Raw genomic sequence first — 15,086 nt, 5'->3', positions numbered from 1 at the left:
ACTCCAAATAGACATGAGAAGGCACTCAATATGGTACAACACAAAAAAGCAAATAAATGAAATTAGGCAACAACAGAAGTTAAGGACAAAAAGGCATACAAAGGCTAAATAGCAAAATGGTAGAACAAAGTTCTCTTTTAAGTAGTGATTTTAAATGTAAAGGGATTAAACTCTCCAGTCAAAAGATAGGACTGAAGATTGGAAGAATGGATAAAAAAGTATGACCCAACTATATGCTGTCTGCAAGAACTCACCTTAAATTAAAAAATACAGATAGTTCCAGGAAGATGGCCGAATAGGGTAGATCGAGTTCAGACCGGCTCCAAGGAAAAGTTACAGAAGGGATGGGAGGGTGACTGAGAGAGCAATTCAAGAGTGCAACTGACCTGGGAGAGCCTTCTGCACCACATAGGTTGGCCCTGGTTGCAAAAGCTGAGGAACTGAGAGGCAGAAAACTGGAGCCTAACACAGAAGCGTGGAGCCCACAGGAGTGCACAACAGGGAAGCGGGGACTAGGAAGTAAGCCAAGCCGTGTTCCTTGAACACACTACTCCTCATCAGCACAGACCCATGACCTGTCCCCAGTCCCCAGGCTGCAAGCACCAATGTACGTGTACCTGCCCCACACCCTCACCCCAAGTTCAGCCCAACCCACCTCTCCTGTACCCCTCCCGAGCACTACCTCCCCCTCCCTGCTCCCTGCAGGCTGTCGCCAGTGCATAAAAGATGTTGGCGCTTAACTCCATACCCAGGTGACACCCACCCTCAGCCCATAGAATCACACAGACCCCCCCAGCTCTGTGCATCAGTTTACGGCACTCCTAGACCCACACATGTTCACAGGCCTCAATCACACCCCTGAGCTCTGGGAACATCCATTTACAGCACTCCTGGAACAGCACATGTGCACAGCCCCCAATTATGTCCTTCAGCTCTGGGAACATCAGTTTAAGGCACTCCTAGACCTAAGCATGCACACAGCACTTAGTCACACCCCTCAGCTCTGCGAAAGCCCTGACCTGTGCAGCTGGATCATATCTGCGCCCCCAGCCTATCAAGGCATAATGCTGACCCACTACCATAGCTCTGCACATGTGCACAAAGGGCCCCATGCCCTAGACCAGTGCACACCAGGGCCATGGCCCCCAGGCCTGTATACCCACACAGCTACATCCTCCCTGGCCGCTGAACACAGACCTTAACAGGCACCAACATAACATCCCAAACCTGCGCCTAAACCTGCCCTGAAATGAATCACCACACTGCTGTGCCCCATACCCTGCTACACATCCACCCCGCAAACACAAGGCCTTAGACAACTGAAGGAAATCAACTCCCAAACAAAATCAATCAAGATATTTACATGCCATGAAAACAACAGAAGATTGCTAACCATATGAAGATGGAGACAGATGTAGCTCTGCCTAATGACCAAATTAAAACTCCAGAGGAGACACAGACAGAACAACTAATCAAAGATGTTTATATAACTCTACTTAATTAAATAAGTGGGACGGCTAATGACATAAAGGAGATCAAGAAGACTGTAGAAGAGCACAAAGAGGAATTTGAAAGAATAAATAGAAAAATATCAGATATCACAGAGATTAAAGCTGCTGTACACCAAAGAAAAAACATACTAGAGGCACGCAACAGATTTGAAGAGACAGAAGAAAGAACAAGCAATATAGAGGACATAATAACTGATTTCAAACATTCAGAATAGCAAATGGCATAAAAGATGGAAAATTTGAATTGGATCTCAGGGAAATGATAGACAAAACAAAGCATGCAAAATAAGAATCATTAGTGTCCCAGAAGGAGAAGAGAGGAGTAAAGGGCTAGGAAGAGTAGTTGAGGATATAATGGGGGAAAACTTCCCAACCCTCATAAAGGACATAAATACACAAGTCAAAGAAGCCCAACAAACTCCAAGCAGAATAAATTCAAATATGCCTTCCCTAAGACACATACTAATCAGTTTGTCAAATGTTGAAGAGAAGCAAAAAATTCAGAAAATAGCAAGAAAAAAACCAATCTACTACATACAAGGGAAACCACATAAGACTGACTTCAGACTACTCAACTAGCACCTTGGAGGCGAGAAGGCAGTGGTATGATATATTTAAGATCCTGAAAGAGAAAGACTTCCAGCCAAGAATTCTGAACCCAGCCAAATTGTCCTTCAAAACTGAGGGAGAGATTAAAATTTTCACAGACAAATCCTGAAAGAATCTGTCAACAAGAGACTGGCTCTATAAGAAATATAAAGGGAGTTCTGCCACTTGGAAAAAAAAAGACAGGAAAGGGAAGTCTGTAGGGGGGCACAGAACTGAAGCGTACCAGTAAGGATAACTTAAAGGATAAAAAGAGAAAGAGGGAAAAGAATATACAGATCTGACAAATAAAATTCAAAAGATAAGATGGTGGATTCAAGAAATGCCTTTTCAGTAATAACTTTGGATGTTAATGGACTAAACATACCAATTGAAAGATATGGATTGGCAGAATGGATTAAGAAATATAATCCAGCTATATGCTCTTTAAAAGAGACTCATCTTAGGCACAAGGATACAAATAGATTGAAAGTGAAAGGATGGAAAAGATTTTTCATACAAGCTGAAACCAAAAGACAGCAGGAGTAGCTATACTAATATTGGACAAAACAGACTTTAAATGTGAAGACATCATAAGAGACAAAGAAGGACACTATATATTAATCAAAGGGACAATTCACCAAGAAGATATAACAATCATGAATGTACATGCTCCCAATCAAGGAGCTCCAAAGTACATGAGACAGACACTGGCAAAACTGAATGGATTGAGAGATGTTTCAAATAATAGTAGGAGACCAGATAGAAAGCCAGACAGAAGATCAACAAGGAAACAGAGAAGTTAAACAACTTGATAAATTAATTAGACATAACAGACAATATACAGTTCATTGCACCCCAAAAAACAAGGATATACATTCTTCTGTACTGCTCATAGAACATTCCCCAGGACAGATCATATGCTGAGGCACAAAGCAGGTCTTTATAAATTTAAAAACACTGAAATTATTCAAACCACTTTCTCTGATCATGATGGAATGAAGCTGGATCTCAATAGCAACAAAGTGTGAGAACATTCACAAATATTTGGAGATTAAATGACAATCTTAAACAACCAGTAAGTCAAAGAAGAAACTGATAGATAAATCAGTAGCTATCTGGAGATGAATGAAAATGAGAATACAACTTATCAGAACGTATGGGATGTGGCAAAAGCTGTGCTGAGAGGGGAATTTATTGCCCTAAATGACTATATTGAAAAACAAGAAAGGGCAAAAATTGAGAACTTAATTGTCACCTGGAGGAACTCAAGAAAGAATAGCAAACTAACCCTGAAGTAAATAGAAGAAGAGAAGTGAGAAAGACTAAAGCACAGTTAAATGAATGGGAGAACAAAAGAACAATACAAAGAATCAATAAAACCAAAAGTTGGTTATTTGAGAAAATCAATAAGATTGATGGGCCACTAGCAAGACCAACAAAGAAAAAAAGAAGAGGATGCAAATAAACAAAACCAGAAGTGAGAAGGGGTGCATTACCACAGACCCTGAAGAAATAAAAGAAATTGTAAGAGGACACTATGAACAACTATATGCCAACAAACTAGACAACTTAGATGAAATGGACAAATTCCTGGAAACATACAAACAAGCTACACTGACTCACGAAGAAATAGAATATCTCAACAAACCAATCTGTTGTAAAGAGATACAAACAGTCATCAAAAATCTTCCTACAAAGAAACACCCAGGGCAAGGTGGCTTCAAAGGGGACATTCTCAAACATTCCAAAAAGAACTAACACCAATCCTGCTCAAACATTTCCAAAAAGTTGAGGAAAAAGGAATTCTACCTAACTCATTTTATGAAGCTAGTATCATTTTAATACCAAAACTGGGTAAAGACGCCATAAGAAAGGAAAACTACAGGCCAATCTCTCTAATGAATATAGTTGCAAAAATTCTCAACAAAATTTAGCAAATTGAATCCAAGGACTCATTAAAAGTATTATGCACCACGATCAATTAGGGTTTAAACCAGGAATGCAAGGATGGTTCAACACAAGAAAATCAATTTATGTAATACAGATATTAACAAATCAAAAGGGAAAAATCACATGATCATTTCGATTGATGCTGAAAAAGCATTTGATAAAATTCAACATCCTTTTCTGATAAAAACACTCCAAAAGATAGGAATCAAAAGTAACTACCTCAATATGATAAAAGGAATATATGAAAAACTGATAGCCGGCATTGTACTCAATGGAAAGAGACTAAAAGCTCTACCCTAAGATCAGGAACAAGACAAGAATGCCCACTGTCACCACTATTATTCAACATTCTGGTAGAAGTTCTAGCTAGAGCAATCAGGCAGGACAAATAAATAAAGGCATCTAAATTGGAAAGGAAGAAGTACAACTTTCATTATTTGCAGATAACATGATACTATACCTGGAAGATCCTGAGAAATCTACAGCAAAATTACTTGCGCTAATAAACAAATTCAATAAGGTACTGGGATATAAAATTAATGTGCAAAAATCAGTAACATTTCTATACACAAGCAATGACCTGAGAAGTTAGTTAAGGAAAAAATTCCATTCAAAATACCAACTAAAAGAATTAAGTACTTAGGGATGAATTAGGGACATAAAGGACTTGTACACAGAAAATTACACAACATTGCTAAAAGAAATCAAAGAAGATCTAAATAGGTGGAAAGGCGTTCCCTGTTCATGGATAGGAAGGCTAAATATAGTTAAGATGTCAATTCTACCCAAATTGATCTACAGAGGATGTGGAGAAATTGGGACACTCATGCACTGCTGGTGGGAATGTATAATGGTGCAGCCACTATGGAAGACTGTCTGGTGGTTCCTTAGGAAACTAAAATCGAATAGCCCTTTGACCCGGAAATAGCACTACTTCACATTTACCCAGAAGAGCTGAAAGCAATGACACAAACAGACATTTGCATTCTGATGTTCATAGCAGCATTATTCACAATTGCCAAAAGATGGAAACAAAACAAATACCCATCAACAGATGAGTGGATTAACAAAATGTGGTATATACATACGATGGAATATTATACAGCAGTAAGATGAAATGACATCATGAAGCACATGACAAGATGGATGAGCCTTGAGGACATAGTGATGAGTAAAATAAGCCAGACACAAAAGGATAGATACTGTATGATTTCACTTTTATGACCATGGTAATGGTAAAATCAGAGGCTTATAATACAGAATATAGGGAACCTAGAGATATATAGAAGCTAGAAATGGGTGAACGATTAGCTAATGAGGTTAATCTCCAATGTAAGGGAATAGATAGAAGCGAAGGCTGTTCTCTAGTGAGTCTGAAAGTAATATTATCATACTGAAGACGAACAAGGTTGAAATCGGTTGTAGTGACCTACGTGTCCCACTGATTAGCATTAGAAACATAAATTAGTTCTTGTAAGAACTACTTCAAAGGTATGATTCATATATAAAGAGTGTTTAAGTCTAAGTTACAGAGGGAAAACTGCTATTGTATGTTATGAGCCATGTGTAAAAGGAAAATATCAGCACTCCCACAGCAACAGACGAGGTAAATGACGGGGGGAGGGACAAGAGTTAAGAGGAGGTTTAGATTTCCTATTTGGCGAGAGTGTGTTTATTGGTTTTCTTTCTATTGGGAACAATGAAATTATCTAAAATTGAGAATGTTAATGGACTGTGAACTTTGGGCACTATGATACCCAATAAATGAAGGTATCTGAGGGATGCGCTGAATATTTATGAACAAATGTGCTGCTACAAAAAAGGAGTGAAGTCATGAGGCAAGCAATGATGTGAATGAACACATGGGACATTTGGTGAGGCAAAATAAGCCAGAAACAAAAGAACAACAATGGTATGGTCTCCCTTAGAAAATGCAAATAAGAAAACAAGGGCCTAAATTGTAAGCTTTTATTGCAGACACATTTAGTCTGGGGTGGTAATTTTTATTTCTGGATTTCGAGATGCTGTTATATATATATATATATCTAGAGATAATAACAAAGTTGATCAGCTTGGGGTTAAAGAAATTCAGAACTCAGGGGTTAAGGAGGACAATGCCTATATTATAGAACCATACATACTCTTTGAGACCAAAAGAAGAAAGGTTTCTTTGGTCAAGAATCAAAATTTTCTGTAACATATAGTCTAACCTATTTGTATAGCTCATTTAAACAAGTGAAACACAGGGAGCCCAGAATAAGAAAGAGGTTCTTTAATCCTGTAAAGCCTAATATAATGCCTGGATACATCCTAGAGTATATTAAGCATATAATCAAAAAGTATTGGCAAAATCCCTTCAGAGATGGGAAAAAGAATATGGAACTATTAAATTTTACTATCAGGAAAACCCCTGATACTGTGTCAAACTTTAGAGACACCCAAATCAATAGGCCATGCCCTTGATCTTGAGGCTTACTCTTGTGAAATTATGTAGGTAGTGGAGAAGCTTAGTCTACCCATGGGTATACCTAAGAGTTACTTCTGGAGGACGTCTTTTGTTGCTCAGATGTGGCCTCACTCTCTCTAAGCCCAACACTGCAAATGAAATCATTGCCCTCCCCACTACATGGGATATGACATCCAGTGGTGAAAGTCTCCCTGGTGACATGGGAGATGACTTTCAGGGATGAATCCAATCCTGGCACCATGGGTTCAACAATTCCATCCTGACTAAAAGGAGGAAAAGAAGTATACCTAATAAAGTATCAGTGGCAGAGAGAGTTCAAATAGAGTCAAGAGGCTACTCTGGAGGTTGCTCTTATGCAAGCTTCAGTTAGATGTTTCTACCTATCATAACTTGCCAAACCCCAACCAGGACCATACCAGCTAATCCTAAAGAACACCTAGGGCAATATGTAAGATTCCACAAGGGCTCCATGTACTAGGGTAACCTTCCAGAAACCTACAACCTTCAGATGGGTCCTTGGACCAGAAAAGTCCTGAAACCTAGAGGGCCCAGCCTCTCCAGAACATCAGCTAGTTCCCTTACCCTACCCCATATTATTGACAGCCCCTTCCAATATGAAAAAGTTAGAATGGCCATAGCCCAAACACCCCTAAAGAGAGGTACAGAAAGATCAAAGGTGATGGTGGAGTTATACAGAGAAGATAGGATTTAACATATGAATATGATTGCTGAATCATTATATTGGTATCTCCTTTAGTCTCTAGTATCTTAGAGCAGCTAGAAATAAAAACCTAAAACTGTGGAATTGTAGGCCCTGTCAAACTCTGAAATATGTTCTACAACTAATTGTGGTGCTGTGCTTTGAAATTTATTGCTTTTTTGTATATGTTATTTTTCACAAAAAAAGAAAAAAAGTTGATTGTGGTGATAAAAAAATATTTAAACTTTCTAGCCACTTATATTCTGGAACAGCTAGAAGGAAAAATGTGAGAAGATGGTATGGTAGCCCATGATAAACTCTGGGATCTATCTTGAAACTACCTGTTGAAGAGTGTTTTGAAAACAATTGCTTTCTTTTTATTTACTTGCTTTGTATATATGTTATACTATACAATAAAAAACTTAAAAACGATACAGGTAGTTTGAGGGTGAAAGGATAGAAAACTATACCATGCAAGCAGTAACCAAAAGCGACCTAAGATGGCTATACCAATATCAAATAAAATAGACTTTAAGGAAGGATTAAGATGATCATTATATATTGAAATAGGGGGCACTTCAACTGGACGATGTAACAATTATAAATATATATGCACCTAAAAGCAGAGTCTAAAAGTATGTGAAGCCAATACTGACAGATTTGTAGGGAGAAATTGATGTTTCTACATTAATAGGAGATTTTAACACACCACTTTCAATAATGAATGGAACATCTAGACAGAAGAGCAAGAAGGAAGTACAGGACTTAAATGACACATTAAACCAACTAGACTTAACAGGCACGTATAAAACACTGCACCTCTCCCCCCGCCAAAAGAAAAAAAAACAAAAAACCAGAAAACACATTCTTCCTAAATCAACATGGATCATTCTCTTGGATAGCCCATATCACGGGTCACAAAGAAAGTCTCAATAAGTTAAAAAATACAGAAGTATAGAAACTTGCTATTCTAAACTTAAGAAAATCAGTCTCTACTTTTGTGTGTTATTGTCAGAATGTAAATATTTTGTTAAGCATGCTTTTCCTGTTATACTTGATGCATACAGTGCTGTCTGTGTTTTTAAAGAGAAAATACGATGAGGTCATAATTTTTCCAGAGCTAAAAGTTAGTCAATAAAAAGGAAAAGTTAAAAAGTGAAATGGTCAAAGAATATTGAGTTTCCTTTTCAACATTCTACATGTTCCTTGAGAATCAGGATAAGATAAAAAGACAAGCAGCCAAGGGAAGCAAAATTGTTAACAGAATAAGAGGAGCCAAACATATGAACTTAGTAAACGAGATGTTTGAATGAAATTGTACTTCAGATGGAGGTCCAGTCTTTATGGCTGGAGGCAATGTTTTCAGCATGATTACAGTATCATGCCACTGTGGATAAAAGTGAAGCCTCTACAATGGCTTCTGTTTGCCATAGATGAAGTTCGAAAACAGGAGGTCTAATCTGAATAAATATGCCCATGGAGGACATGCACTCTTACCAAGATATTGCTCTGGAGAAAAATAGATATATGAAGATAGGCCATTCATCTTCCTTTGCTGCAGTGCTGAGAAGTAGCACAAAATGAGAATCATTTATAAAATTTGCATATATAAAATTTTCCTTTATATATGCAACTTTCTTGTGTAGATATAAAGTCAAAAAAATGAACTGATATCTGGCAGGTTGTTTGGGAAATGGCTCTTGCAATTAAAGAGAAAATTGGCTTGCTAGAATTTGAACATTCTTTTACTGATTGATAAATGTGCTACACACACTCACTGGTAGCCTTTTACTTGCTTGCAGCATGGTTATGCGCAGCCATTAGCCTGAGGCATAATAAATTGCCAGGGTACATCATGTGAAGCATTTATTACATGGTATATTCTTGACGTGCTGAGAAATCTCACTGCTATGTGGGATACCGGCACCCCTGAAGTAATCCACAGCTGCTCTGTAAAAGTTGGTCTCAGAACCAGTGGCTGCTCAAATGAACAGAGCAGGATATGTGGAAACTGAATTAAATGAGTAGCCCCAAACTCAAATGTTGATGGTTTTGTAAATATTGATACCATGTTAGCTTCCTCTGCTGATGTTGAATTTCAAATAAGAACAGATGCCCTTGACATAGGTCTGTTATGAGTACAGAAAAACGAGAAGAAAAGTTGCCAAAGTTGAAACATCCCAGGAAAAATGAAGCAGAAATGTCACTGGGTGTCATAAGCAGTGATGGGTAATAAACAGCAATAATTAGAATGATTTTGTTTCCAAAGCAACTGAATCACCAAATATGTTTGCAAACTACAAAAGAACCATCAGAATTTAATCTAATGTTAAACTGAAAGTAAAATCAGGGTTGTTTTACAAATGACTAGAGTTCCATGTAATATATGTGCCTTATTTAGCTCAACAGATATTTCTGGAACCTTCCTAAGAAACAATTTGTAGTATGAGCTATGCCTCCTACTAGCTTTTATAATATTTGACAATGTCAGTGGATTCTTAACTGTACAATTAGGTGATTGCATCAGATGATTTCTGAACTGTAAGTTCTATAATGTCAGGTTTGGCAGCCTGCAGGAACTGAAATGGCATCTGAAACCTACATAAACTTAAACTATTTAAATCATGAATTACAGAAAAACAGACTTTATTCTTTAAAAATTTGATGTTACCACATTTGAACTTGAAAATTATAAAGACAGCTGTTTAAATGGCTCTACATACACTTTAGTATACACCTCCAGTGTACATCTCCTTGGAAAGCATTCAACATGTTTTGATAACTGTACATATTAATTTATTACCAAGATAAACTACTGGTATGCTAACTAAAGTCAGGCAAATAAAAAAAAAGAAAAACATACAGAAATCATACAATGTACATTATCTAATCACAATGGAATGAAGCTAGAAATCAATACAGAGGGAGAAATGCAAAATTTACAAATATGTGGAAATTAATAACACAAAATTAAAGAACCAATGGCTGAAAGAGGAAATTAGAAGGGAAATTAGGAAATAACTTGAAGCAAATGAAAATGAAAATATAACATATAAGAACTTATGGGATGCAGCAAAGGCAGTGCTGATAGGGAAACTTGTAGCACTAAATATTTACATTAAAAAAGAAGAAAGACTTTAAATCAGAGACCAAACCTCAAACTGTAAGAACTAGAAAAAGAAAGGTAAACCAAACCCAAAGTGAGCAGAAGAAAGAAAGTAATAAAGATTAGAATGTAGATAAAGTAAATAAAAACAAAAAAAAGAATTAGAGAATCAACAAAACCAAAAGTTTGTATTAGAAAAGATCAATAAAATTGATGAACCTTTAGCTAGACTGATAAAGAAAAAAAGAAAGAGGATACAAATAACAAAAATCAAAAAGGGAAAGGGGACATTACTACCAACCCAGCTGAAATAAAAAGGATTATAAGTAGATACTATGAACAACTCTATGTCAATAAATTAGACAAAATGCACAAATTCTTCGAAACTAGCTACACTGACTCAAGATTGCAACAAAACAATTACTAGTAGAGATTGAATCAGTCATTAAAACCCTCCCAATAAAGAAAAGTCCAGAACCAGATGGCTTCACAGGGGAATTTTAGCAAACATTCCAAGAAGACTTAATTCCAATTTGGCCCAAATTTTTCCAAAAAATTGAATAGAAGGAAATGCAACTTCTTTGTACAAGGTAACATCATCCTTATACCAAAACTGGATGAAGATACCAAAAGAAAAAAAATTATAAATATCTCTTATGAATATATGCAAAAATCTTCAAGAAAATACTAGCAAACTGAATCCAACAGCATATTAAGTTAATTATACATCATGATCAAGTGGGATTTGTCCCTGGTATGCAAGGGTGGTTGAACATAAGAAAATCCACTAATGTAATACAACAAACACATTAACAGAGTGAAGGATAGAAACATATTATAATCGTAATTGATGGAGAAAAGACATTTGAGGAAACACAGCACCCTTATTTGATCAAAACACTTAGAACACTAGGAATATATGGAAACTTCGTCAACATGATAAAAGGCATATATGAAAGACCCACAGCTAATATCATCTCCAGTGGGGAAAGACTGAAACTCTACCTCTAAGACCAGAAACAAGACAAGGATGCCCACTGGCACCACTGTTACTCAACATTGTGCTGGAAGTTCTAGCCAGAGCAATTAGGCAAGAAAAAAAATAAGGGCATCTGAATTGGAAAGAAAGAAGTAATTTTTTTCCCTATTTGTAGATATGGCCCTATATACAGAAAATTCGGAAACATCCACAATAAAGTTCCTAGAGATAAAAAAATAAATATTCAATAAACTGGCGGGATGCAAGATCAACTCCCAAATATCAGTAATCTTTCTATATACAAGTAATGAACAATCTGAAGTAGAAATCAAGAAAAAAAATTCCATTCAACATAGTAACTAAAAGAATCAAATACCTAGGAATAAAACAAACCGAGGCCGTAAAGGACTTCTACACAGAAAACTACAAAACATTGCCGAAAGAAATTAAAGAAGACCTAAATAAATGGAAGGGCATTATGTGTTCATGGGTTGAAAGACTAAATATCATAAAGATGTCAATACTACCAAAGCAATGTATAGATTCAATGCAATCTCAATCAAAATTCCATTCACCAGTTCCTGACAAACAAAAGGCAGCCCTAAGCTCACCATCAAAGTCCAGCTCAGCAGATGCGCAGCATAAATTCTCAGCCACTTTTAGGACCATTTGGGAAGTCATGAGGGCCCACGCCCAGAACACCCACCTTCATTTCTGCCACTCCTTGCCGGCTGAGTTCTGCTAAGTGTTTCATCCTGTAAATCAGGACAATGGAAGGTGCCTGTACATGGCTCAAAAGTGTGGGGGATGTTTGGTGGTGTAGAAAGAGGGTCCTGGTGATGCACAAACGATGGATCTCTGTTCAGTTTGGCTCCAAACAGGAAGAGTGTCTTCCCACCAGAGAGGTTTATTAATCCAGGCCTCTCTTCCCCAGTCCTAGCAGGCAGAAAACACAACTGCTGGAAACATTGTGGACAACAATATTTTACTGCTGTTCCCAGGATTCACAAGCAGAAAGAGAGAATGACTTGTGGTTCCTGGTACAGACGCTAAACAAGGAAGTGATCAGTTCCAGTTTACACATCCCATAAATAAAAAAGTAAGTGGGGCATGCAAAAGAAGCCTCCAGATTCACCCACCCCAGTCAAATATTCCATTCATTACACTGGCTAAGAAATGAAGTTTAAGTTCTTTTAATATAAGTGTACTCATTTTTAAATGGGGATAAATAATCATTACTCCTTGTGGTTGTTGTGAAGATTATAATGTTTTGCATAGTATATAGTTGCCATTATTGCCAGTTCCTAATGAGGAGGAATTGGAAGTTGAGGACACAACAATGCTGGTCTATAGTGTTTATAATTCTTTTTTTATGTTTATAATTAAGTTAATGTAAAATAGACTTTATGTAATCTTTACTCTAGTGAGTTCTGGGAAGACAGTATCAGGATAAAAAGTCAAAAAGACCACTGTTTGGGAGTATTATATATAAAGAAGGAAAAATGGATTATGGAGGTGTTCTTAAATATGAAAGCTCACATTTTTCTTTCAGGATTTGGTTAATCAGTTAAATCACCCAACTCTTTATTATGAGACTTTTGCTAGGCAGGCAGTGTACTATTCAACACAAACACTTTGGGCAAGTAATCATGTGGTTAAGATCTTTAATAGTAAAGCATTAAAAAAAATTCTTCATAGTTGACATTCAATTAATGCATTGAATGAATATTATTCCATTTTGGGGGCAGTCAATACTATTTAAAAGGCTTTTCAGAGTTATTGCTTTTAGAATGGAGAGCTTCCTCACCTAGCTTCCTCAATTGCCCTGCTCTGCCACTCCCAAGTCATGTTAGGGCAGCCTTGCTCCAGAGGGGAAGACAAAGGGTAAAATCTGGGCAGAGAACTGTAGTGGATATTAGAACGAAAGAAAGTCAGCGCTGTAAGGTCTTGCAGACAGCTGAGTTCCACCTTTCACTCCACTGCCTAGCAAACTGAGGCAGGGAGAGAGTAGGGACTCGTTGAAATGTAGACATCAAGTCAGTTACAGGACCAGGGTTAGTAAGTCATTCTGAGTTTGAAACGATGTACACTGGGCGGCAGTCCCAACACGAGCTTGCTCCAGATCTTCCCGAACGCTAGGCCCAACTGGCCCTCCGCTGATCTGTAGGCGGCCTCTTTGTCGCGAAACGGGCACAAACCGTGACGACAGCCCCGTAGCAAGCAGGCGCAGCCTTCTTCTCCGCCAAGGTTAAGGTGAGTACCACCGCCGCGGGCCGAGCAGCCCCGGTGTGAGCCGCCACCCGCCGCCACCCACTGCGCCAGGCCTGAAAACGAGCACCTGGGCAAACCTGCCTATCACACCCACCCAGGATACCCCTTCTCCGACCCTCGGGGTGGGACCCACCTGTGCTGGAGGTCGTGAATCCCAACTCTGCAAAACGGGAGGAATTGCAAGCAAGGAGAGCCTCCGGAGGCAGCCTTGTGCCCTGCCTTTAACTCACACACACCGCCCTCCCCCGCCCCGCCAGCCCCGGCCACCGAAACTGTTGGCTCCGCGCTCCCCTCCCCCCGCCTGCTAAGGCCCAGCTGTGAGCCGCGATGCTCCGCCCTGCTCCTTCCGGCGGCGCAGGGTGGGCGCCTCGCCTGGCTAAGACTTAGCTCGGTGCCGGGACTTCTTAGAGCCTCAAATCCAGAACGATCTGGCCCGGGGAGCGCTAATCGATCACATTCGTTAAACAGGTTTGGAGTCAAAGGTGCAGGGAGGAGAAAAAACGAACTTAAAAAGCTCCACTGCAAGTAAAACCCGCGTTGCTTCCCTGCCGTTTCAGTATTTGGCTCGAGTTCCCCTCTACGCTTCTATTTATGGTGACTTAGCTTGGCTGAATATGATGACATTATCCAGGGCAATAAGAGGTTTGCTGCACTAAAATTCTTCCTCTATCCTTCTGCCACTCTCCTGAACTTACATCACACACCACTGCTGGATTCTTACCAGTTTAATTGAGCATCTTGAATCCAAGGTCCAGGTACAGTATTCCATAGTGTGAGCACTGGTGAAGGTACAGCCATTAGAAACAAACTTCTTATGTACATAAAAATTCAAGAGCAATATAAATGTTGCAGAGAATGTTCAATAAGTGTATTGAAATATGTGATGGAAATCCAGGGCAAAGGAAAAAATGAGAGCAAAGACAAACAAGGAATAGAATGCATACATGTTGAAAAATGGGAAATTGTGCAATATTATAATTATTAGATATGAAAAGTATTAGTCTAATTTCAAAAAGATAACAATTGAAACAGTTTGTAGAAGTCAGGCTCAACAAAAGAAGAAAAAGCTGCTACACCTTTGCCCTGGAATTCTTCCTATTGGAGATGCTCTACCCCCGTTAGTCTACAAAACTGCTACCTATGATTTTTTTACTCAATTCAGATACTACCTGTTCAGTGAATCCTTCAATGAATCCGGATTAATTTATCTTCTCCTTCTCCATGTATCTGATATACCTAGTAGATGCTGTACCAACTTTAAACATGCCACTTATCATTTAGATTATAATTTCTTTGCATGTCTGATTCAAATGAACAAGTAGCTTCTTGAGAGCAGAAAACTTGATTGATCTATCAGCCTCTTGATGCTTTCTGGGTACTTGGTAACTACTGATCAAACTTTACCTTTACTGATCTCATTCATTCTAGATGCTGGTATTATGCTCCTTCCTGTCACAGGATTATTTACCATGCTCTTTTCTTTTTCTGGGATACTCTTCTTTATCCTGTTTGCC

The 15,086-nt window shown here is 38.4% G+C and overlaps 1 protein-coding gene across 1 annotated transcript in view; it reads right to left on the bottom strand.

The window, feature by feature from the left end:
• TMLHE (trimethyllysine hydroxylase, epsilon) overlaps positions 1-14,341 on the bottom strand; it is a 106,773-nt gene extending 92,432 nt beyond the window's left edge. Inside the window, exons 1-3 of the mRNA XM_077146007.1 lie at positions 14,294-14,341; positions 13,706-14,091; positions 12,008-12,237 (exon numbers count right to left, since the gene is read on the bottom strand). Of these exons, the coding sequence (XP_077002122.1) occupies positions 12,008-12,237; positions 13,706-14,091; positions 14,294-14,341 (664 nt within the window). The remainder of the gene's footprint in view (positions 1-12,007; positions 12,238-13,705; positions 14,092-14,293) is intronic.
• Between the last annotated feature and the right edge of the window lie 745 nt (positions 14,342-15,086).

Source organism: Tamandua tetradactyla, chromosome X (genome assembly GCF_023851605.1).
Source record: "Tamandua tetradactyla isolate mTamTet1 chromosome X, mTamTet1.pri, whole genome shotgun sequence".
NCBI lineage: Eukaryota > Metazoa > Chordata > Mammalia > Pilosa > Myrmecophagidae > Tamandua > Tamandua tetradactyla.
Note: the sequence above shows the minus strand (reverse complement) of the source record. Positions and strands in the feature narration are given on the sequence as shown.